The 26,965-nt window shown below is 37.0% G+C and overlaps 1 protein-coding gene across 1 annotated transcript; it reads right to left on the bottom strand.

Annotated features, from left to right (window-relative positions):
- Positions 1 to 920: 920 nt before the first annotated feature.
- On the bottom strand, positions 921 to 26,341 carry LOC106052558 (uncharacterized). The gene is made up of 6 exons (XM_056020468.1): positions 26,172 to 26,341; positions 23,977 to 24,123; positions 19,804 to 20,305; positions 8,458 to 9,336; positions 4,445 to 4,554; positions 921 to 1,919 (listed from the first exon to the last, which is right to left on the bottom strand). Exons 1-6 carry the CDS (start codon positions 26,186 to 26,188, stop codon positions 1,742 to 1,744), a joined length of 1,833 nt encoding a protein of 610 aa, XP_055876443.1. The 5' UTR covers positions 26,189 to 26,341; the 3' UTR covers positions 921 to 1,741.
- Between the last annotated feature and the right edge of the window lie 624 nt (positions 26,342 to 26,965).

Here is a 26,965-nt window from a genome sequence, read left to right on the forward strand (position 1 = left end):
CGATTTTTTATTAGGAAATAAATTCGTGTTTGCATTTTATTCATTCTTTACTACGTACAGAATTACTTTACAAGCTTTGCGTGTAGCGAAGTCATACAGTATATCATAAGAATTCTGTTTCCTACATAGATCACGGGTATTGCATAATGCCGTTTTTTTTATCGCGCGCACGATTGGCGTTTTCTATATTGAATGACACCCCAAAATGTCAATTTTTGTCTATATATTTCAGGAGATTTGTATGTTTTCAAAAGATATTAATAATTTCCGGAGATTTCCAGTACTTTTTCGTATATTTTGCTAGAATAGAATATTTAGACTAGAATAATGGATCTGGTTAGAGGTATGGTCTATTCTAGTTTGGTGATATAGACCCAGACTTGAAACACTTCAGTCTACTCTAGACTGCTAAGAGCCCTAAGGTTATGTGATATGTGTATTGTAAGGCTTGTCTCAAGTTGTCTGATCTCTACTCATGTGTCGGCTTTTCTGAGAGCAGGGCCTAATATCGTCACCAAGACATAGGCAGTATTTAACTGTATGGATGCCGTGTGTTTAATCGAGGAACATTATTATCTCACTGGTTGCAAATATTTTGTATATTTGAATTAAGTCTCGACATTCACCCAGTCCAGTGCGCATACCACACGACCAGGCCCCGATTGAAGTATTATTACTTTTTGCTTCAAGTTTGTTTGTTATTTGGCTAGTCTCTTTGCATTATTGAGCCCCCAAGACTGACGGGCCTCGCTTCGTGAAGTGCGATGATTGGGTAGTAAACAAAACAAAAGTAAATCACTGAGCATTTGTTCCATTTGTTATTTATAACTCAATGATCTACTTCCTATGACCACAGAGTGGCCTAGCAAACTGGCTGTGGACACAATACTTACTTATTCATTCCAGATGACTAGCAAAAACAAACTGCATCTATTTTATTGTTTGCGATAGTTCAATGAATATTAAAAAAAAAACACAGTAAATAAAATAATACTTAGTATTTCCATTTTAGTCCCAATGTATTTATGTAATTTTCTCAGTAGTATTCATAACATTATTCATAAACATTTGAATCTAATATTCCTTCATCCAGTGATTTTGGCCCTTTTTCTCAGAATTAACAATTAATTCCAAAATGGTTCAAATTGATCCAAATTAAATTAACCAACAGTGGCGACGCCTTGGACTGACCATCTGATAGAGGCTTAACCCTAGCCCTGGAGGATTCAAGAGTTTGACGATAAAGAAAATATCTGGGGGCATCTAATGTGAAACACTGAAGTCCTTTTCAGATACCTAGACGCCCACGGAGTTAGACCTTGATTGATTTTAAAGAGCAACTCTCGGAATTTTCGCAGAATTATTTAAGTCGACAAACTCCTAATGACCAAGGGCTCAAGTTGTAGGGCTCAAGTTGTAGGGCTCAAGTTGTAGGGCTCAAGTTGTAGGGCTCAAGTTGTAGGGCTCAAGTTGTAGGGCTCAAGTTGTAGGGCTCAAGTTGTAGGGCTCAAGTTGTAGGGCTCAAGTTGTAGGGCTCAAGTTGTAGGGCTCAAGTTGTAGGGCTCAAGTTGTAGGGCTCAAGTTGTAGGGCTCAAGTTGTAGGCAGGGCCTGGTTCGGTGACTCCACCTATAAACGCTGAATTCGTTCCAAGTTGTTCGCTTTACTCCAAATGAAAGCTATGAGTCTCTTCCTAGATATAAACAATGTGATCAAAGAAATGAGTCTCTTCAAGCAGTGTTATCAAAGCAGACTACCGACATTCACAGGCCACACTTTGGCATTTCTGTAGATAAAGAGTTGACCGATTCCTGGCTGCATGATATACCTAAACTGTGCAGCTTTCATGCTGAAACCACTGTAGCTAACAACTAGAGTGGAACACGACGTGGCCAGAAGCAGCTGTTCCATTAACGTTAGCCTGAGAATACATTGAAAGTGTAAGGTTAATCAGTTATTAGTAGAATTGTTGGTCTATTAAGTAACAAGAACCAGAAAGACAGATGAGGTGACAGCAAGAATGATGTGTGTTCAAACAAAAACGCCTTGTATGTGACAGCAAGAATGATGTGTGTTCAAACAAAAACGCCTTGTATGTGACAGCAAGAATGATGTGTGTTCAAACAAAAACGCCTTGTATGTGACAGCAAGAATGATGTGTGTTCAAACAAAAACGCCTTGTATGTGACAGCAAGAATGATGTGTGTTCAAACAAAAACGCCTTGTATGTGACAGCAAGAATGATGTGTGTTCAAACAAAAACGCCTTGTATGTGACAGCAAGAATGTTGTAAAGCAAGAATGTTACAAAGCAAGGATGTCGTGTGTGAAATCATGGGTGACGAGTGTGAAAGCAAGGATGCCGTGTGTGAAATCATGGGTGACGTGTGTGAAATCATGGGTGACGTGTGTGAAAGCAAGGATGCCTTGTGTGAAATCATGGGTGACGTGTGTGAAAGCAAGGATGCCGTGTGTGAAATCATGGGTGACGTGTGTGAAAGCAAGGATGCCGTGTGTGAAATCATGGGTGACGTGTGTGAAAGCAAGGAGGTAATGTGTGTGGAAGTAACCAAGTCATGAGTCTGAAAACAAGAATGTTATAGATCTGAAAGGAAAGATATAATAGAAAGATATAATGGGTCTGAAAGTGAGGATGTCATCAGTTCATGGGTCTGAAAGTGAGGATGTCATCAGTTCATGGGTCTGAAAGTGAGGATGTCATCAGTTCATGGGTTTGAAATTGAGGATGTCATTAGTTCATGGGTCTGAAAGTGAGGATGTCATTAGTTCATGGGCCTGAAAGTGAGGATGTCATTAGTTAACGGGCCTGAAAGTGAGGATGTCATTAGTTCATGGGTCTGAAAGTGAGGATGTCATTAGTTCAAAGGCATGAAAGTGAGGATGTCATTAGTTCACGGACCTGAAAGTGAGGATGTCATTAGTTCACGGGTATGAAAGTGAGGATGTCATTAGTTCATGGGTCTGAAAGTGAGGATGTCATTAGTTCACGGGTATGAAAGTGAGGATGTCATTAGTTCACGGGTCTGAAAGTGAGGATGTCATTACTTCACGGGCCTGAAAGTGAGGATGCCATTAGTTCACGGGACTGAAAGTGAGGATGTCATCAGTTCACGGGTATGAAAGTGAGGATGTCATTAGTTCACGGGTATGAAAGTGAGGATGTAATTAGTTCACGGGTATGAAAGTGAGGATGTCATTAGTTCACGGGTATGAAAGTGAGAATGTCATTACTTCACGGGCCTAAAAGTGAGGATGCCATTAGTTCACGGGCCTGAAAGTGAGGATGTCATCAGTTCACGGGCCTGAAAGTGAGGATATCATTAGTTCATGAGTCTGAAAGTGAGGATGTCATTAGATTATGGGTCTGAAAGTGAGGATGGCATTAGTTCACGGGTCTGAAAGTGAGATGTCATTAGTTCATGAGTCTGAAAGTGAGGATGTCATTAGTTTATGAGTCTGAAAGTGAGGATGTCATTAGTTCACGGGTATGAAAGTGAGGATGTCATTAGTTCATGGGTCTGAAAGTGAGGATGTCATTAGTTCATGGGTCTGAAAGTGAGGATGTCATTAGTTCAAGGACCTGAAAGTGAGGATGTCATTAGTTCACGGGTATGAAAGTGAGGATGGCATTACTTCACGGGCCTGAAAGTGAGGATGCCATTAGTTCACGGGCTTGAAAGTGAGGATGTCATTAGTTCACGGACCTGAAAGTGAGGATGTCATTAGTTCATGGGTCTGAAAGTGAGGATGCCATTAGTTCACGGGCTTGAAAGTGAGGATGTCATTAGTTCACGGACCTGAAAGTGAGGATGTCATTAGTTCATGGGTCTGAAAATGAGGATGTCATTAGTTAATGAGTCTGAAAATGAGGATGTCATTAGTTCATGGGTCTGAAAGTGAGGATGTCATTAGTTCATGAGTCTGAAAGTGAGGATGTCATTAGTTCACGGGTATGAAAGTGAGGATGTCATTACTTCACGAGTCTGAAAGTGATGATGTCATTAGTTCACGGGCCTGAAAGTGAGATGTCATTATTTCATGAGTCTGAAAGTGAGGATGTCATTAGTTCATGGGTCTGAAAGTGAGGATGTCATTAGTTCATGAGTCTGAAAGTGAGGATGTCATTAGTTCATGGATTTGAAAGCAGGAAGTCACTTCCTTTGCTAGATGAGCTCCAGCCTTTGAATTCTTCTGGGTCATCGTAACCTTAGGGACATTGACCAATGTTGCAAATATTTTTGCAGTAAATTCATATTACAATACAAGTCTAAACGTATAAAAAAAAAACGGCCACCCAGCACGAATCATTGCTAGATCTAGTTCCAATGTTTTATCTCAGCTGACTCTTAACCCACTGACATTGTTTTCCATTACTCAAAGCCTAGAAATAAACAATCTCTTATCTCTGTCAGGAGTTAGTCATTACCTAAAGCCTAGAACTTTGTCCTGTCCTTCCTGTACTGCAGCAATATGTACTATGGGTATGGTACTAATGTGTAGTCTGTAACCAAATAATCTCTTGGCTTCTTGGCGAACCTGAAATAAATATTCATAGAGCGTTCAGTGTCCTGTCGTAACAACACTGTCATTATATTTTGTGTCAGTAACAATGTCACATGTTTAGATTGCTTTGTCAATAAGTCACATGTCGTTGTGTAACTTAGTACGTAAGTCAATGAAATGTCATTTAAATTGGTTGATAGTTGTACCGCTTTAAAAAGGTGAACAAATATTTATAGTTTTTTTTTTTTTAAATTCTACTATAAGCTTACACTTTCTTAAAAAAACAACAACAACAACAAAACAAAACAAGCAAAATAAAAAAAAATACTTTAAAGGAAAGAAAACTTATGTCAAGCGTAGTTATATCAATTAGTTTGGATCAGAACAAGTTGAAAGCGACTAATATTTATGAATTGCACTTAAATACTTAAATCGACAATACCCATTTTATAGTGCAGCTTTCATGCTTAGAGCATGCTAAGAGTGTAATGATCTAATCTCTCATATCGGCCAATGGAGGAAGGTATTGCGTGCTATCTTTAGGCCTTCAGCAAACACAACTCTGCCCTAGTAGGGTTTGGAACTCGAGCCAACTTGATAGGTAGCCAAGAGACTTTTGTCACTCAGCCACACATCTGACATCGTATATATATATGGCTCCTTTAGTCTCGAAAGGCAATGGATGCGCCCAGATGAGTCATTGGTTTTGGTTTAGTCTTGAGACGGGGCAGAACCCGTAACTGTTGTCTCCCGTGTTGTTTTAGCCGCTTTGCAGCAGCACCAGGGTTTCCTCGACTTAGCTAAAAGTGTCCCTCTCTCGACCTTGCTGATGTGATCCAAAAGAACGCTTCGCATTACATTTGGCACCAGCTCAGTTGCAGAAGCTACCGGAGGGAATGTCATAGTTGCTATTCCCAACGCCTAAGAGGCTTCACTCCTGATTTTTCCTCGAGGTTGTCTCCTGAAGCCTCAGTACCGCAAGGCAGCGGGGGTTTGAAGCACAGCCATCGTGAGGTCACGTTTGAAGTCAGATTACCCCTCTCCTAGATGAATTGCCTTACTAGACTGACGAACTCAATCTGCCCCGAGCTCCCGGTTTGTGGTGCCAGGTATCCGCTTTCACCCCTTCACCTGTTAGTAAGAGCAGTTTCGCCGGGCTTAATATCTAGCAGGCCAGGTGCTGGACATTATATTAAGAGTGGTGATACATAAATTGTTACACGTTTTTTTTTCAAGTTGCTTAATAATGAAACAAAGTAAACATTTGAAGTAAAAACACTTCTACGTTGAGACAGAAATGAATCTTATGTTTGATTGGAATGGTTTTAGAATGGGCTCATAGAGGACTCCCTTCATCATAATGTACAACCATCCAATGCAGTTTGACCCTTATTAAAATTTATTTTGACCTCCAAATCAAATTGATGGCAATTATAAATCTAATAGGTTAAATAGTCTTTTCTCAGCAAATGACTAACAATTCCCACTTTAGATAGCTTAGTATAATTAACATGATCCTACTGAACAGTGTCATATTTTACTTCGTTGATAAATTATTGCAATATATAAATCCAAACATTAAAAGAAATTTTAAATTTACATTCAGACATTACTGCTCCGACTTTTTAGTCCGAAAATGGATTTGATGGAACCTTCTTTAGAATACTAACGCTATTAAGTTTATAAGTGCTATGAAAAGTGCGTCAATGTATAAAGTCCATGTATTACCCTATAACCTAGAGATTTAGCATCACCTGTTTATTCTATAGCCATAATGATTATACTAACTGTAATATGAAATGTCTGGGCGTAACTATTTGAGAAGTTACACAAACATTTTCTTCTAAGCCAATAGTAGGCCAATAGTTTTACACAGAAGAAGAAAACGACGTAAGCTGCGTTTTTTTTTATTCTGTAGGGAGCAAGTAAAGTCTATTCAAATCGACATCGACATTTAGAACTAACAGAACATAAAAGCAACTCTTCGAATAGCTAGTCGTTTCCAAAATGAGCTCGGGTAAATATCTTTTTGCGTGTGCAAAATAAATGCCTAAAAAAAACAAAAAAATAACTAGGATTTCGGTCACCAGGTGCATATTTTTATATTACAAAACCAGCAAGTTAAACAAGTAAAAAATATTTTTAAATACTTAAAAAAAAACAAAAGATTATAGATCTATTGTGTAAAATTGCATTAATTATTTCGAATGAATCATTTTTTAGTGGCCCCGACCCCCCGAAAGGGGAATCGCCGCTATTAGTTTTGTGTGGTCTGTCCGTCCGTCCGTCCAGTTTAGATCTCGTAAACTAGAAAAGATATTGAAAATCCGACATCCTGATATTTTAGACCTTTCAAAGTTCTGATGCAACACCAACTATTTTCTTTTCTGAAAGCGAAAAATTTAAAATCAACTATGCAAGCAGTTTTTCCATAAAAATAATAATTTTTTTTTACAACTATTCACTATTAATCGTAAAAAAACAACAACACTGGAAACAATTTACCACATTCATAACATTTATATGCAAACGGTTTTAGATTTTTTTGTTACATTTTATTTTCAAATTGTATTACTAAATAAAAAAAAATTTCTGTCATAAAATCTACCTACATTTATAAAAAAAAATTGTTAAAGGAAAATCAACGTAATAGAACACTACAACAGTATCAACAACACTTTCGACATGAGCCTGTCCCTTCTTTTTGTATCCACGGAGATAGGGATGTAGTTGTTGATAGTTTATAGTTTCTGAGAGTCTTTCTGAAAATATTGAAACCTGCCATAGCGGACCACTTCGGGGGGAAGATTTCGAGTTTTGCGTCTCCACACGAACTGTCTTTGAAACCTTGTTTTAATTGATCTAGAGTGTAGACTTACAATGATAAATTTGTGCGACTGGAAATATTTTTACTTATTGTTTATCTTTAGCACAACTTGAATGTATATAGAATGCTTAGTGCGCTATGATCCAATCAATTTTGTAGAGCAGTTGGGGGTGGGGGGCGGCGGGTCTCTGGGAGAAGGTTTACGTGCTGCTATTTCAAAGGCTTTTTTTTTTTAAAGTTGCTCGGGTCTGAATTCGAACTCGTGGTCTCAAGCCTCCACGCTGGAAAGCCGCCACGAGATCCACTGAGCCATTTAAATACTAATTAACGAACGGCCTGATTTTCTACACAAGACTTTTCTCCCCTTAGCTGAGAGATGTCTATAAACAACAAAATTAAATAATTACGACTAATTCATTAACTAATTGGTTAATTTTTGGATTGATTCATGTGCTGTCATCGAGAATGAATAGGTCAACTTGTGTCAAGTTTCAACTTGATCCTAGACTGGGAAGTGGGAGAAATGACGTGTAAAATATTCCACCCAGACAGACAGTGAGTTAATATAAAATAAAAAAAAATAAAAAACTGAAAATGATTTGTAAACCACTGGGTCTATATTGACATTCTAATCTTTAAGAAACAGTACAACAAAATCTGCTCTTTGTTTTGTAGCCTAGGAGGTCTCAAGTTAAGAATCTCTTCCTCCTATGGGAAAAATGCCCACATAGTCATATAGCATTATTTAAGAGTTAACAAATTTGTCCTACAAATCAGCAGATAAAACATGATGGATATGAGAGGAGAACTTCTTCAACCTAGATAATTGTGGTAGTAACCTTAATTAAAAAATACATTTGAATAAATGTATTTTTCAAGAATGGTGAGCTAAGCACATAAATAGCCTACATATTGTACATATAGACTTTTTAGACCATTAAAGGATTTATAGTTCAGCTTGATAATTTAACAAAGCCTATTACATTTTCTTAACTTAATTTTTTTGTTTTTTTTTTTTAACTTAAACCCCTCTTTTCTCGAATCACCATTCCTTAAAGTATATGCCAGTTAAGTTTTTTTTTTAAATATTAACTACAATTCCCACTAACCTCTTCAGAGTCTGTAGCCAGATAAACATGAGAACCGTTGTTAACATAGGGAGTTAAGAACTTCCAAACAGCTTTCTCTTCGCCCACTTTATTTCTCACGTTGTTTTCAAATGGCATAGTCTTACTGTGCCCCAACCGAATGTGAACACAAACCATGTTTAGGTTCACTGGCTCATAGTGCTTGCTACTCCGGATAGACTCCCTCGTCGCTGTCAGCGGCTTAGTCAAAGGCGGTGATAAGCACAAATTGTTTGCCATGGAAATCGTCCGGTTAACGTCGGAAGACTTTGTAATCAACATTCCGAGCTTATCAATGCATTTTGTTTGTCTGATCACCGGTGAACATTCGACACTGTCGCAGACGGACGAATTACAGGTCAGCGAAAGAGCACATGTGTTGGTTAAACATCGTGTCAGTGAAGAGTTTGAACACCGAGATGAGCTGTTTGAACACGTGTAATTTGAGCAAGCTGTTGGGGTGGAGCTGCTGTTGGTGGCACCAGGGTGCCTGCAGCATTCTAGGAGACTTTCATTCTTGCAGGAAATGTTGGCGCATTTTTCTGATTTCATGCAGCAAGCGGTGGAGTTGATGACCTCCCAGACTTGATGCTCTTCCCTCATGATGTCGTGGATCCGAACCAGCATCTCATTCAGGTAACTGCGCAGGGAGGAGGTAGGCAGCATTAAACGCATCCAGCCGGTCTGGTAAAGTTTCCAGTAAGGAGGACGCGCCCATTCTGGAAACTTGTCTTTGTAGATGGGGTTCTTCAGGAGATTATAGTGGAATTTCTGATTGGTCCTGATGTATATGACATCTTGAGTAAAGTTGGCATTGAAATCGTCGGATTCAAGCTTAAAGTCTGTCTTTCCTCCTAGACCCTGTCAGATAAAAAAAATATGGCTAATATTAATAATTACTACATGCAGAAACATTTTGAGATTGGCATTGCGGGTGTAAATTTGTGACATACTTCTGGTGAGAGCTACCAAGCCTACCATCTTGTTCCAAGCACGTCCCCAATGCGGTGGATGGTGGAAGCACCATAGATATAAAAGCTAGCTGTGAGTTTCAAATAAACAGCCGCGGACCAACTTGGTTTGCAGTCATGAGGATTAATAGAAGAACTCCAGTGGTTAAAATATTTAATTAAAATATTTTGAAAACATTTCAGATAAATTATTGCAAAGCATAGCGAGCAATGAGCATAACTCTAGACGCGGGTAGATGAAGCTCGTTAGTTAGGGATAGCAGTTCATCTAGGAGAGACAACTCCAAAACTAAGCAGCTGCTGCCTTGACGTTGCTCTAGGTCAGGGGTGGGCAACATTTTTGTATCGAAGGCCGCATTAAAAAAAAAAAGGATTGGGAATCGCGGGCCACACACACACACACACACACACACACACACACACACACACACACATACACACATACATACATACACACATACATACATACATACATACATACATACATATATATATATATATATATATATATATATATATATATATATATATATATATATATATATATATATATATATATATATATATATATTAGAAAGATAAGCTTGCTGTGTAGAATGTCTTATATTTCATATATACACTGTATTACGATTTTTTAAAATTGCTGTTGTCTTTTTATATCACAATATCCCCACAAATATGCAGTTGTACTTAATGTGCAGTATTTTACTTCTTACACTCGTGCATAATGTTTCTTAACTGTGTGAAACTATCTTACTAGTTGTTACCTCTGTGTGTGACTGCTGTCAAATTACAGTCAGTCAACATTGACCAGTGATTATACTTGTTTAGTTTCCACAAAAAAATGCTTGCTCACCGAATGAGACAATTTATGTTACGGAAGTTAAATGTAGGGATGAGCGAAGCCTGCCCTTGTGGAGCATCACCAGAGAATGCTGACCATGTCCTACAGTGGTGCATACTACATCAGGGGACCCGAACAAGACTCTCCAAAGACTATTAGAAGAACTACCTGATCTGGAAACCACTACGCGGTTCATCTCAGATATAAAATTACTGATCTGAACCCTTCAACATGTAAAATGAGAACGAAGAAGAACAGATGTATGTGTACCAAAATAGTGTGAACAGCAGCAAAGTTTTTTTTATGTGGAAATACAGCTCCTGGCACCCATAAAACTCCCGTGGTAGTGCTGACGGAACTTCTCTTTGCTTTAAGTTATGTCCTCTGGAGCTGAGTCGGCTTTTCTTAATAAGTGTTGTACTTTTAATCATTTCACTAAAGATAGTTTCACCTTTTAGCAAAGGAAAATGACAAAACTATTTTTTTTTTTTTGCTTGCCTGTAGAAATGGGAAAGCCTTGTTTGAAAAGATTGAACATGCATTTGCATTTCATATGTAAACAATCAATTGCAATTGCAATTTGAAAAAACATGAAATTTTGTCTTCCACTCTTTATTAGAAATATTGGTAACAAAGTCACAGTCCTTCAAATAACATAACAATTTAATTCTTGAGATTTTATATTGTTCTCCTTTGCCATTTCCCATGCTAAGCTTGAGGATGCATTGGATTATTGATTCATGAATTAGAATTACCCGTGGTTAACTCCCCAGCTCTAGCAACTTTCATTACTATTTTGTATTATGTATTTGTAATTATTTAATGTTGAAATTATATGCAGCTTTGTGCAAACTTTCCTGTTTCAAGTTTATGGTTCTCAGTCAAAGATCGAGCTCCATCAGTTGTTACACTTTATTTATTTTTATATCTATATACTGTGGGCACACCTGATTTCTGTATTTGTCGGCGGGCCGCATAAAACACCTCGGCGGGCCGCATGTGGCCCGCGTTCCATAATTTGCCCACCTCTGCTCTAGGTTGATCAAAGACTATGGGAGAATACCCAGAATGAAAAGCAGTCATAACACATTGGCACGCAACACCATCTATGTAGGAGTTAGATCGAAGAAGAACTTACACACCCGAGTTAGCATTGCGGTAACTAGTATTTTTTTTACCTACATTTTTTTTTCAAAATGTTGAAAATATAATAGTAGAGTCGCTATTGCGAGCAGGCATGTTTGCGGAACAGCTCGTCGAAATTAGATAAAATCTACTTTATTTTGAAATTTTCTGCTAAACTACTGTAACGGTACTGCGCATGGTCCATTTCTCTACACTTCCAATGTAAGGGTTTTCCTTTCACAGCAGATAATTAATTTTGACTCCAGGTTAAAGTTGACAGGTGTGGAATCGTCCATTATTTTTCACGTACCAGGAGAACCGCATAGTCTTTTTAAAAATGATAATGACCCATCACCTGCATGATACACCTATTTTTCGGTTTATAAATGGATGTGGGAAAACTTCATTTCGTAGCCATCTACCAGGAATTTAATTAAAAAAAAAATTGGGAAGTGTTTACCCAGCTTTTACCTTTTTAAAGATAGTCACAATTGTGGAACACTATAGATGTTATTTATTTGACCTGCTCATTTAGCTTAATATTCACATAGTGATTTAGATTATCGGAATTTAAATATGAGTTTGTATTAGTATACATAATTTAAAAACATTTAGAGAATAATATTACATATTATATATAATTTATGATTACCAGACGTCCAGCAAAAAGAGGACAAATCATAATATCAAATAATATCATATAGGCCTATATAATATTAATATAACAAAAAAGAAAAAAAAATTAGGGTTTGTTGGACTAGTCCGTTTCGTTTCTTTGATTAAAAAGTATTGGACCGGAAGTCACTTTTTTCCCTATTTATCTTTGTATTTTTCAGTTCTCTTTTTAAATTAAACTGACATTATTATGCTATAATTTTAAGTGTACCTGATAGAGAAAAAAATTCTGCACAAAAATACGGGTAGTTGGGATATAACCCGATAGAGGCTATAAAAAGAAAAGACCTGAAACTAGCGCGTGAAACTACACATTTACAGTACTTTATTTGATGAGTATTTTACCCAAGATCTGTGTTGTTTTTTTAGGACTAGCTTATTTCATGTACCCGGCATTTTCCGATACACAATTTCATACACAAAATAATTGTTGAAAAAAATTGTAGTGACTTTAAACTTTAAATGATTACTTAAAAAGGTGTTACTCTAATCAATTTTGAATATTATTTTGTTATGAATGTCACTGTTTATTTTGTGTCTGTTCTAGTTTCTTAAATTTTTTCAATGTCGGGAAAAAATGATTACTTTTCTTGTAATTCAACGTTAATTGTTAATTTATTATTAGTTGAAAGTTAGGCAATCTATCACTGAGTACCGGAGCCTCTTTTTTATTTTTACAAAAAAAAAAAGCACTTTATATACTTTTAGCCGACATGCCGTATTATTAAAAACACTTCTATGTGAACTTCTCAATCATCTAGAGTCTTAGTCATTATTTTAGACTAGATTTAAGTAGAGTATAGACCTAGATTTAGTAGGCCTGTTATTATAAAAAAAAATAATCAGTCATTATAGACATCATTCGCAATTTTATTATTAGGTCTAGGCATTGAAAAGTAAATCTATTAATAAACTATAATAGATCTAAGTATAAGTACTAACTTATTAAATAAGTCATTATAAGTAGAAGTATTATAATGAATATTGTATAGATCTAGATTGACTAGATTATAGATAGATCTCTAGTTTAGTAGATTAAGTATAGAGTATAGTAAACGTATTACAGTATTATTAGATCTGTCTTATGTCTATAGGCCTATCTAATAATTAAAAAACTTTGGTCTTTATTAATATCTAGACTTTTTTCTAAAAAAAACTGACTATAGGCATTGCATAGGCTACACTCGGCAATCTAGTCTCAAGATAGAATCTATACTATTACTATCTAGATCTATTCGATTTTTATATATAGATCTAGACTAGAATTAGATTATAGATCTAAATATACTAATGGAGAGATGATATGAGGTGTTAGCTAATAGCGTTGCACAAGAAACAAACCTGGGTTTTTCTAAACTCTATTACTTGGTATGTAATAGTAAAACAGCACCTACCTAGATAAATCGTAACTAGCAATCAAAACACTATATTTATTGTAGTATATATAGGTCTGTGGTTGTATTTTATATAGCCTTCGTAACTTCTTCTGAAGAGAAATGACTTTTGTAATTTCTTTTACTGAAAATTGGGCTATTCGCGTCTGACACATATATAATTTTTATGTTCAGCAACAAACCCTATTAAAGATTAGTGGAAAATAAAACATTGTAAGGAAAATCAGGGTAGTGTGACGTCAATTAAATTAAAGAGGTAAAGGATTTAAAAGTGACAATGTGTTGTCTTAAGCTTTAATAAAATAAAATTAATGTAAAGGACAGTGGCGTAACTAGGGGGGCGGGGGATTTTAAAATCCCACCGGGCCCCCACCTGGGGTCCCCCAAATGGGTGTCCGAAATTTATTTGTAAATACATACATTAATATATTTGATTGACAAATAGTGTCAACGGGTGTCTTTTTTTTTTCAACATTTATGGATTAAATTTATCACAAAGACTAAACCTAGATCTAGGTCTATCAGTACGTTGACTTTGTTGACATTTTATAAGCATATGTGACTCCCATTTTAAACTTTGTTGCCACGAATAAAACTGCATGATATACAGCGAATTCCAGGTATCTTGTTACCTTTACTAATAATAGATCTAAATGGCGAGTATTATATTAACACTAACCTTGAAGCAAAATTTACAGAATCGAGTATAACAGATCTAAAAGTTATTCTTAATAATGCTAAAATTGTCCATTATTCGGGTTTGGCGTCTATAATTTCAGAATTATTACCCTTTTATTCACCTTTCCTCAGTCCAATGGAAACTCTGTTTTTATTTACATCTAATCCTTTTGCTTTCGCACAAAACGTAGGCCTAAACAAAAAATAATGACGTAATATCATATAATATTAACACATCCTTCCTTTTCAAGTTATTATCACACCCTTCCTTTTAAAGTTCTTAAGAGTGATATCTACTAGCAGGGCCGGCCCTAGCATTTGCGGGGCCCTATGCGAAACGGATCGCGCGGGGCCTAGTCTGGGTAGGCATAAGCATAATGTCAAAATTATTTTTTTTGAATTAGAAAATAGGCCTACTTTCGTCTTTGCAATAAATTTTTATCAAATGAAAGCTCGCAATGCCACTTTTTATTTATGGGCACCCCAAAATGTCAATTTCGTCTATTCTTCAGGAGATTTGAATAAATTCAAAAAAAGTTCAGGACTTTATCGTATATTTATCGTATATTTTGCCTTTTCCTGAGATTTCCTGGAGGTCCTGGAAAATCAGGAGGTCGCGAAAACCCTGTTCTTTTATATACGTTATAATTGTTTAATTTAATAATGTACACTTGGAATAAGCGCGGGGCCTATGAAAGCGCGGCACCCACTGCGACCGCATAGGCTGCAGTGGCCTAAGGCCGGCCCTGTCTACTAGGAACTTTAACAATTCGTCCACTTATGGTTGTCTTGACTGGCACAACAAGTTCTCTAGACGTTGGTCTATAACTGTCTGTTTCTTTTGTTCCAACAGTTTGCAGTTCATTGTCTTCATCGGTATCATAGTAACCAGAGTTGACTTCATCGAAACTCTTATTAAAAAAGCGTTAATTTCTTCTGTATGTTTTTCCATCGTTTGTCTTTATGATGTAAGATCTGGGTACTGAATGTTTTTTTATGACAACTGCTTTCTGCCATGTTTGACCTAGACGAACTCTCCGACAGAATAATCTTTAGGTAGTCTTGCTTTTGCATCGTATTTCACTTTGCTTTTCATCTGTCGTTCGTTGAGTAATGTCTCTGCATTTTCAGCTACCCATGGTTTCAATAGTTTGTGATCAGTTGGAATGATTCCCTGAGTCTTCTACTCGTCAGCAGTTGATGGTGAATACGGCAGTCCACTTATCGGAGTATTTCTATACTCGAGCATAACGAGATATGGATCTTTCCCACTTTTGTATGCTCTGAATCCTTTTGCTTTCGCACAAAACATAAACAACCAACAATGACGTAATACCATATAATATTAGCACAGAATCTTCTTCATGCAGTGGCATTTTTTGCCTATCTTGAATTCTGGTCAAAGCTCCTGCGCCCAATTAATATAGTTCGGAAGAAACTACAAAAGTCTGGACTGCATATACGGGAAGCTGCTAAAGAAATTAGTACCCTTTCATGCTTTCTGCAAAATGATGAGAAACTGACAAAAACCCAATCCATCGAAAAAGCAAAAAAAGGTAGTGAATACTATGGATTCCCTGTAATCAAAACAACCAGAAGAAAGAAAAGACTTGATGGGAAGTTGAGTTCTAATGAAGGACTGTCAATAGAACTGCAATTCAAACGTGTTGCGACAGATGTGCTGGACAGATTTCATATGGAGTTGAAGGGCAGATTTCAAAGGCTGGAAAGAAAATGGATACCTTTGGGTTTCTTCTTGAACCAAGACACCTGTTAGATGAATACACGCTTGTCAAAATTGTGCTACTTTTCCTGTTTGTATGATGAAATAAATGGAAAATTGCTTTTTCAATGATGTCATTAATGCACGAGCACTTTTCATCAACAAACAGTATTACAATCACCAATAGACATATTGAGGAAAAAGGCTTCATATGGGAATTACGTGTGCTCAAACTTTGCAACCTCCCCCGAATACAGATAACTCAGGCCACTTCCATTACGTCATGTGAGAAATCATTCTCAAAACTCAAGTTCATCAAAAACTATCTCAGGAGCACAATGACGCAAGAAAGGCTTATCATGGCTTTAATGTCAGTGAAGTCACAAATACTAGAAAGTATCGTTGTAGATGAGTGTTATAGATATCTTAGCTGCACAGAATGCACGACGTGAAGCGATATGAATTGAGATTTGTCACTTGTGCATTATTTAACTAATAAACAACGGTATTATTCATTAAAAGAATCTTTATGATTACTTTTTGTTAAGTTTACTGATATACTGAACCAATTTGATTTGGGGTTTATATATTTTTGCGTACATTATCTCATGTCATATGTCGAATGTCAAAATGCAAGTTGCCCCAAAGAGGTCAATCCCCCAGGGCCCCCAAATCCCTAGTTACGCCCCTGGTAAAGACTAATAAATATATGCTTTATATAGGCTTTGTTGTGACATTTTTACCGTGTTCCGCAATTGTGACTTCTTAAAAAATCCTGTTCCGTAATTGTGACTGACCATATCTCAGTCGATTTGAATGTAAAAATTAAATATCTGTAGAAAAACTAAACAATGCGTCTATTTTTATCGGAAAATGGATGGGCAATGCCTAAATACTTTTAGTTTTTCCATAGGTCTAACCATTACGGAGCAAAAAATTGACAACTAAAAGTAGCTGCAAACTGTTCCGCAATAGTGACTCTACTCTATATTTGATTCACTTGAAATGTGATATGCTTTACAGTAACCCCGTTCGTGGATTAAAATTGTCAAAGATTACACAGAAACGCTGTACGCTTGTGTGTGCTTAGTGTATATTGGAATATTTGTTTAGAGAAGCGTGTGCATGAACAAAGGTTTAAATGACCTAGAATCATAGCACGTTCAAACATTTACGTACACCAGAACATGTGTACAGTACTCAGCCTCGTGGATACTGTCTAAGATTGTTACACAACCAAAGAGAGACTCACAGAATCAACATAGACAAAAACAAAAGCAAAAAAAAAAAAAAAAACACAAACATATCTGTGGGTATTCATAATTACTTTAGGACGTAATTTCAAGTCAGAAGATTAGCTTTGACCTATATATTTTGCCGCACCCAGCGAAAACGTAACCTTTGTCTGCCGGTGGTCGGTTTAGGTTCTCTTTCCGCCGTCTACGTTTGTCCTCGGCAGTAGATTCCTCCTTCAGGGAACAGTGCCAGGTATAAGAAGAGGCAGACGAAGAAAGAGATGGGAAGACACAAAGAGTCGCCTTTAACTGAAAAAGATTCCACCTTATCTTATCTTATAAATTACAGACGTTACTTTAAAAGAGAAGATAATTACTATAGAGAGACAAAGAATAATGGAGAAAGACGATCGATAGATCATGTGTGGTGCCCAAACAGTTCAATGGACTATGGGATAGGTGAAGGACACTCAAAGGTTTTATTACGTCAAGTACTGACAACATATGTTTAGCAAACAACTACAAACAATAACGCACAATAAAACAACTACAACATATGTTTAGCAAACAACTACAAACAATAACGCACAATAAAACAACTACAACATATGTTTAGCAAACAACTACAAACAATAACGCACAATAAAACAACTACAACATATGTTTAGCAAACAACTACAAACAATAACGCACAATAAAACAACTACAACATATGTTTAGCAAACAACTACAAACAATAACGCACAATAAAACAACTACAACATATGTTTAGCAAACAACTACAAACAATAACGCACAATAAAACAACTACAACATATGTTTAGCAAACAACTACAAACAATAACGCACAATAAAACAACTAAATAACGAGATGATTCCTGGTTCTAATCTTATGACATGTCATACAAAAGTAACGAAAATGTACAACAAAGCAACAATTTTAGTAGAAAAGTTTTTAAAAATTTACATATATTGTTGTCAAGGTCAGGGCCGCCGCTACCTATTGTGCAATGTGTGCATTGCACGCAGGCGGCCGAATGTAAGGGGCGGCCAAATCATTCTTCCAAGGTTGACTTGAATTTATAAAAAAATTACTCTAATTTTTTAAAAATCTTAAATATTTAAATATTTTATATGAATTCTAATTATTCCATTATCCTTTAAAAACTTAAAAAAAACAAACAAAAAAAAACAACGGCATTCCTACATACTAAGTTATTTTAGAAACTTGATTATACAAAAAATATGGAAGCGCCCGAGGGATTTCCTTTGCTTTTTCCTAGGCGCCTACTCATTTCCTACATTTTGACGGTAGTTTGTACTAGGCCTATTGGTTTTTAACCCTCTAATGTTTAAAAACATTATATTAAAATATCTTAATTAAGAGACGTCGTTTCATCTTCTAAAAGGACCTCGTCAAAAGCAGACCTTTTTGCGATAGGCGTATGCAACAATATGGGTTGTTAAAACTTTTTGAAGAAAACATTTCAAAACGTCTCCGCTAGTGTGATTCTTTCGGATTTTCTTGCTCTATTTCCGAATATTGCACTATTCTAACTTGCAAAGCTTGACTTTTTTATATAGCTTTTTTCATTTGTAGTTAGTTGGGTTTTTTTGTCTATTCTAACTTGCAAAGCTTGACTTTTTTATAGAGATTTTTTCATTTGTAGTTAGTTTTTTGTTTTTACTCCAATTTTCTTTTGTGTTTGCAGTCAAGTCTCGTTCTGTCTGAGATTGTGTAGCGTCTTTTTCTTCCATTTCCAACAGCATATCTTTGCAGAACAGGTTATCAAGCTATAATGTAGTGGATGCAGAAGATTACATTCATTGTGCTTTTACAAAGACCGCTCCGAGTATTCCTCATTTAGTGAAGGATGCTCAACATTCGCACTGACGTCTGCGTGTTTGCACAAACTATCGCAACAATTTTGAACCAATTGACCTACTATTATGTGACATCAATATGCAACATGAATAGGATGAATACGCGGTTGATAAAGTAAATAAAAGTAAGTCGTAATGATAAGATTTCATATTAATTGTGAGCAGAAAAAAATATGTTACATAAGATATAATGTAGTGACCTAGTTTAGTTAGAGAGTGTGTTAGTTATGGACAGTTTTGGTATATTGTGCATTGTTTTTTTTTGTTAGCGACGGTAAAAGTAGTGACGTAGTCAGACAGACGAATGACGTAGCAGAAGGCGTAGATGAAGAACAACATGGCGAAAGTTTAGAGAAAGGTTGAATAGTGTCAGAGGCGGAGAAGTAGACGAGACAAGCATCCCATTTGTGAATCAAAGTATCATTTGAAGTAGCACGAAGTCTTGACTAACTCTATCTTGTTCATTGTAATGTTCTTTGGCTAGTATGGACTAGTTGATGAAATAGTCTTGAATTTAAACAGCACACAAGATCCTAGCCAGAACAATTTAACTACATAGTGTTTAGTGATAAATAGAAAACTCTAGCTGTATTCGGTTTCTAACAATGAAAATACATTTCAGATATTTAAATTATACTTACCATTTTTAACCTCTAGCAAAAGTTACTTAGGCTTAGGAAGGAAAATAGTTTTACGGATGTAGTCGCCGGATAGTTGGAAATCGTAAAAAGGGTCGCAGAATTTCAAAGGTTGAGAACCTGCTGGAAGAAAGAAGCGACAGAAAGACACTAGCACTAACCTCTAAAACAATGGTAGACTTTCCAAGAAGTTCAGCCTCTGGTATTTCCCAGTTGACCAGAGAAGGTTGGTAGAACTCTGTAAAGTTTGAAGGTGAGGTCATCACCAGTCCAAACGTCCTGTTGGTCACTTCCGCAAGTAAATAGACGCTGACTAGTCCTCTCTGGCGATCCCCCAGACCGAAGCAATATTTCTTGGAATCACACAAATAGATGAGATACTTCTTGCGCGTGGAAGCCGATGAAGAAGTTGGAACATTGCTTGAAGGTGGCAGAGAAACGGACTCAGATTTGGTGAAAGACGCTTGTGACGATGCTGCTGTAGTCAGAGACGTGGAAGCATTGTTTAGCACAGTGGTAGGCCATGTCGTGTTAATAAGAGGTGACTTAACGCGTAGCTCTGTGATGTTATGCAGGCTCAAGGTGGTGTGGTATAACACAGAGGTGGTTAAAACTGACGGGTCACCAGCCTTGAGTGGACTTGCATACTTGAATAAAGAAAGGCTGGTAGGAAAAGAAATGCAATTATTAACAGTGATATTTAAAATGTATTGACTACAAAAATAATGCATACAATTTTGTACTTTCTTGATCTACGGACAATTTAGATATAGAGCTATGTTATCAAAACAGAGGTAGAAAGCCATTTATAGAATCCTTGATTCAGTTGATGTCAGCCGACACCGGCTACTCTGCCTCATAGAGGTGCCTAGGTAGCAAACTGTCGTAAGAGAAAGCTATTAGGCCAAAAATGGGCCGTAGGGGCGCCTTAGAAGTGCGAGAGCACTCTCATAGGACAGGTCGGAGTTGCAACGAGAGCCCTTACAACCATGGCAACAAGAGAAAGAATATGGCGGGGGTGCATGGTGTGCTCGGCCTTCTGGAAACAGTGGTGTGATACATAGACACCAACTCTTTCAAACCGAACAATCTGTTCAATCAGGCTGGAGAAAGGGAGCTTTTGTTCTTTACTGGTGGCCTAGAGTTTCAAGACCATTTGACTCAACTCTAACGATATTTTCAAGTGGTGGTTAAGCCGAAGAACTGTAGTGAATCTAAAAAAACATTATATTGACGACCTAGCAGGAAGTGGAACTGATCAGATTGAGGGTACCTAATGAGCAGAAAGATTTGACCTATAAGCAAAAAGATTTAGTGGACCTAATGAACAGAAACATTTGACCTAATGGGAAGCAATGTTATAAACAATGTAAATGATGGCTTCATTTATTTTACAAGCATAAGATTAACTTGTAAACCAGAGGCCAATATTTGTGTTTATTTGGGAAAGATCTGGACCTAGTAGAGTCTAGAGCATAGACATACATAAATATAGACTGGCCGAAGGAAGTAACTTCATGTAACTTGAAAACATGTATATCTATTGTATTCGGATTTCTGAATTATGAAAAGTTGCATGATCTTCATTCTTAGAGATTAAACAAAACACTAGTGAATACTTATATAGGTTATGGCTGAAATAGATATGAATATTTAACTTTTATACTGCTCATAAATGCTGTATAATAAAGTACACAAAATTGCAAGTCACAAATGTTCGTTTCATAAAACTCTCATCGGCCAGTCTATATTTACTTATGTCTATGGTCTAGAGCTATTGTTACCGTCAAACTATTGGAAGTGTGCTAGTGTTCTCTCAAACTTTTACTAATAAGGCCCTCCACCCGACTAAAACAATTAAGACAATTACCAATTTCCGACAGTCGATAACGCACTGCCTCGCCTATTAAGAAGAGCGCAGATTAAAGAATTATATGCTAAGAAGGGGGTTTGGTTGGTCTGATACTTAAGTGTGAGACATATTTGAGACAGTAGAGCAGTGGTGTCACTGAGTGTGGGGGGGTGGGTGCTGGCCGCACCGGGTAACACCCACAAGGGGATGACAACCAAATCGTAAAAGTGCACTTTTATAAAATGCAACTTTTAAAAATAAAAATTACTCACAGTTTAACTTAAACATGTTCCAAATCTTCTTCATTTAATTTTAGTTGACTTGTCATTTTATACGTTGTAGACGCCAGGAGAAAGAGTTTCTGAAGCTCAAAGAAATGTAGACACAAACGTTTGCTGTGACGCTAGGAGAAAGAGTTTCTGAAGCTCAAAGAAATGTAGACACAAACGTTTGCTGTGACGCCAGGAGAAAGAGTTTCTGAAGCTCATAGAAATGTAGACACAAACGTTTGCTGTGACGCCAGGAGAAAGAGTTTCTGAAGCTCAAAGAAATGTAGACACAAACGTTTGCTGTGACGCCAGGAGAAAGAGTTTCTGAAGCTCAAAGAAATGTAGACACAAACGTTTGCTGTGACGCCAGGAGAAAGAGTTTCTGAAGCTCAAAGAAATGTAGACACAAACGTTTGCTGTGACGCTAGGAGAAAGAGTTTCTGAAGCTCAAAGAAATGTAGACACAAACGTTTGCTGTGACGGCAGGAGAAAGAGTTTCTGAAGCTCAAAGAAATGTAGACACAAACGTTTGCTGTGACGCCAGGAGAAAGAGTTTCTGAAGCTCAAAGAAATGTAGACACAAACGTTTGCTGTGACGCCAGGAGAAAGAGTTTCTGAAGCTCAAAGAAATGTAGACACAAACGTTTGCTGTGACGCCAGGAGAAAGAGTTTCTGAAGCTCAAAGAAATGTAGACACAAACGTTTGCTGTGACGCCAGGAGAAAGAGTTTCTGAAGCTCAAAGAAATATAGACACAAACGTTTGACGCTAGGATTAAACGTGGACGGCCATGTTTGTGCGTTTCTATTTTCGCTTTCGTGTTAAGTCTGACTTTGGTTTGTACGTGTTTCGTCTTGTCTAATGCTACGTCTCACGTGTTTCGTCTTGTCTAATGCTACGTCTCACGTGTTTCGTCTTGTCTAATGCTACGTCTCACGTGTTTCGTCTTGTCTAATGCTACGTCTCACGTGTTTCGTCTTGTCTAATGCTACGTCTAACGTGTTTCGTCTTGTCTAATGCTACGTCTCACGTGTTTCGTCTTGTCTAATGCTACGTCTCACGTGTTTCGTCTTGTCTAATGCTACGTCTCACGTGTTTCGTCTTGTCTAATGCTACGTCTAACGTGTTTCGTCTTGTCTAATGCTACGTCTCACGTGTTTCGTCTTGTCTAATGCTACGTCTCACGTGTTTCGTCTTGTCTAATGCTACGTCTCACGTGTTTCGTCTTGTCTAATGCTACGTCTCACGTGTTTCGTCTTGTCTAATGCTACGTCTCACGTGTTTCGTCTTGTCTAATGCTACGTCTCACGTGTTTCGTCTTGTCTAATGCTACGTCTAACGTGTTTCGTCTTGTCTAATGCTACGTCTCACGTGTTTCGTCTTGTCTAATGCTACGTCTCACGTGTTTCGTCTTGTCTAATGCTACGTCTCACGTGTTTCGTCTTGTCTAATGCTACGTCTCACGTGTTTCGTCTTGTCTAATGCTACGTCTCACGTGTTTCGTCTTGTCTAATGCTACGTCTCACGTGTTTAGTCTTGTCTAATGCTACGTCTCACGTGTTTCGTCTTGTCTAATGCTACGTCTCACGTGTTTCGTCTTGTCTAATGCTACGTCTCACGTGTTTCGTCTTGTCTAATGCTACGTCTCACGTGTTTCGTCTTGTCTAATGCTACGTCTAACGTGTTTCGTCTTGTCTAATGCTACGTCTAACGTGTTTCGTCTTGTCTAATGCTACGTCTAACGTGTTTCGTCTTGTCTAATGCTACGTCTCACGTGTTTCGTCTTGTCTAATGCTACGTCTCACGTGTTTCGTCTTGTCTAATGCTACGTCTCACGTGTTTCGTCTTGTCTAATGCTACGTCTAACGTGTTTCGTCTTGTCTAATGCTACGTCTCACGTGTTTCGTCTTGTCTAATGCTATGTCTCACAAATGTCAATCGAAGTTCAGTCGCCACTTCCCTTAGATGGCGAATGCCTGTGCGGAAAAAATATTTCTCTTTTGGTAACATTATCTCGGTATTTTAATCGTAGGATCCTTCTCAGCCATCAGGATCATTGCTCAGCCTCTTTTCAAGCTTCCACGTTTCGAAGCGTATATGGCCGCTGGGACAATGATTTTATTGAAAAAGTGGCAATTTTAAAACATGTAGTCATGTAGGTTGTCAACTGACCCATTCAATTAGCTTCTAATGTTAAAACACAATAAAACTTACTTGTAGAACGAAGTCAAGTATCCCAAGGATTCTTTATATCGGATGTTGTATGTCAAGAACTGAGGCAATACCACAAAACCAAAGGACACCAAGAACAAGACAATGAGCAGACCTACAATCAGTAGTCGTTTCCATCCTTGTTTTTGGCTGTGAAAGAGATGCAAAGTGTTCAAACAAAACTAATGGGCTTTGTTGCGCTTTTGCGTTTCGTTTCTTTGGTTAAAAACTAGAATTATAAATTGGGCTGGAAGTACATTTTTCCTTATATATCTTGCATTTTTCAGTTCTCTTTTAAAATTAAACTGAAATTATTAGGCCATAATTTGAAGTGAGCCTGATAGAGAAAAAAATTCTGCATAAAAATACGAATAGTTGGGATAAAACCCGATAGAGGTTATAGAAAGAAAAGACCTGAAACAAGCGCCTGAAACTACACATTTACAGTAGGCCTACTTTATTTGACCAGTCTTTTACCCAAGATCTGTTAATTTTTTTTTAGGACTAGCTTACTTCAAGTACCCGGAATTTTCCGATACACAATTTCACACACAAAAATAATTGTAGAAATAAACATTTTTAGTGATTTTAAAACTTTTAATGATTTTTTAAAAGGTGTTTTTAAAAAGATGTGTTTCTGTAATTAATTGTGAATATTCGTTTGTTATGAATCTCACTGTCTATTTTGTGTCTGTTTTAATTTCTTAATGTTTTCTTGAGTTTAGGGATCGTGTTTTCTCCTTATGTTTATACCTGATTTCTCTTGTCAGCCGTTGTGAGACATTGGTCCAAAATAATGCTAAGCTTATAAATATTAAAAGATCGCACGTGAATGTATGAATAAACTTATTTTAGATGAAGTCCATTAATTATAGTTGCTTTGAAAAATTGATCTCACACATGGGCCTAGTCATAATAGTCATAGATCTAAATACAATCTAGTTATAATCTGTAATCTATATAATTATAAATATTCAAGTTGAATTCGAATAGTATCTATAGAATCAGTATAGATCTACTTCTAGAATATATATCTAAGTTATAAATATAGTAGAACTAGAATCTAAGATAATTAGAATTTTCTCTAGACTGCCACTCTAGGCAGTGAGCTAAAAGGTGGTCGACGTAACAGAGGTGCCCCACGGAAAGACTAGCTTAGGCGCTTACATGCCATAGCAGGCATAGAAGAGAGCACCTGGTTGCATGCGGTCTCAGAACGAGACAGACAGCTGCAGGTCACTCACGAAGGCCGCGGGATGCACATTTGAGACCAAAAGGAAACCTGCTGCCGAGGACAGACGCAGACGGCGAAAAGAAAATCTTAATCGACCATAGGCGGACAATGGTTATGCTTGCTATAATTGTGGGAAAATATATAGGTCACAGCTGGGGCTGCGTATCCACGGAAAATATTGCATTCCTTATTAATCTTCGGACTCATTGACAAGCCTTATTATTATTATATTGGTATATTAGGTCTTGGCGTTGAAAAGTAGATATATAAGTAGAAGTATATTCAATATTGAATAGATAGTAGATCTACTGAGTCTGATTTAGACTAGCTATAGAGTTTTTCTAGATCTAGATATAGACTCAATATAGAATAATCTAGATAGAAGATGTAGGCCTATCCTAATTAATAAACTTTAGTCAGCTAGAGCTAGATGTAGACTAGTGACAATCTATTTTCAAGATAGAAGCTAGATTTCTAAACTAGATTCGATCTGAAATGTAGATCTAGATCTAGAGTCTACTTAATGACAAGGTCATTGATTCCGAAGATTAATGAGGAGTGCAGTGTTTATTTATTTGAATGTTTCACGAATCCCATGTGCCCATGCGGTGATAGGACTACGCCAAATAGAGTGTAACATAATACAATATAACGAATGTTTGGGTGTGGTAGTATTATTGTCGTTTAGTCCAAGTATACTGCACTTTTTTTAAACATATTTTACTTTTAAATATTTTATATAATTTATAAACTGATACATTTATTTAATACCTGTTTAGAGATTATATGATTCTCTTTATTATTTGCTTTAAAAAAAAAAGTATACAGTGCAACACATTGGTCCCCACATGCAGCCCATTACGACATTTTACATAGGCCTACATACATAGGCCCTATCTAGAAATTGTTTTTTTTTAAGAAATAATTAAAATATTGTTTTTCAAAAAATTGTTTAATTACTTACGCTTTTTTCCCTGTCATTTGAACAGAGTGCTACCATTGATGATCAAATGCAACTGGTGTGCTACGGTCTACTGTAGAAACATGTCAGGGTCTGTATGCCACGATTGTGTCAACAATAAAAAAATCCAATCCTTTTAAATATAGACTTAGGGGGCTTGACTGCTTGAGGAGGGGGGGGGGGAGTAAAGACTGGCCTAGTTGTCATAACCATGTGGAAGTTGATTTTTTTTTTATCGGCGAAATTTGTAAAAATATATTTTGAAGACTATGTACATATATTGTGAACGCCTGGAAGTTTTAATAGCATTTTTGAACATTTGCATTCATAGAATGAAATAGGTCGATTGAATTACAGGTTTAACCGCTGGCATACACACGAGGATCACTCGTGCTATATTTAGGAAACGTTCATATATGCTTGTAAAATGTTTTACATATTTCGGATGTTCCTTCAGAGTTGAAGATAGTTTACTTCCTAGTCCAAACCTCCCGCAGGACGACTGGGAATGGGAGCGGGCAGGGTTTGGGCCCGGGATCATCGAGACGTCCGAATGACAGTCTAGCGCGCAAACCACACGACCAGGCAGCCATATATAATTAATTAATTAGAAAAAAAAGTTTGCCCTGAGACGTGTCGACGAGCTATTGGTCTTTGCTGCCCATAGGCTGCGACGTCACTGGTCAGTGTTCAGGTAAGACCAGGCCCAGTTGAGAATAACTTCATCGCAGGCAGGAAAGAATGGATTGCAATTAAAAAAAAAAGATTTTCAGAGTAGGCCTACTAAACTATGAGTA

Source organism: Biomphalaria glabrata, chromosome 2 (assembly GCF_947242115.1).
Source record: "Biomphalaria glabrata chromosome 2, xgBioGlab47.1, whole genome shotgun sequence".
Classification (NCBI taxonomy): domain Eukaryota; kingdom Metazoa; phylum Mollusca; class Gastropoda; family Planorbidae; genus Biomphalaria; species Biomphalaria glabrata.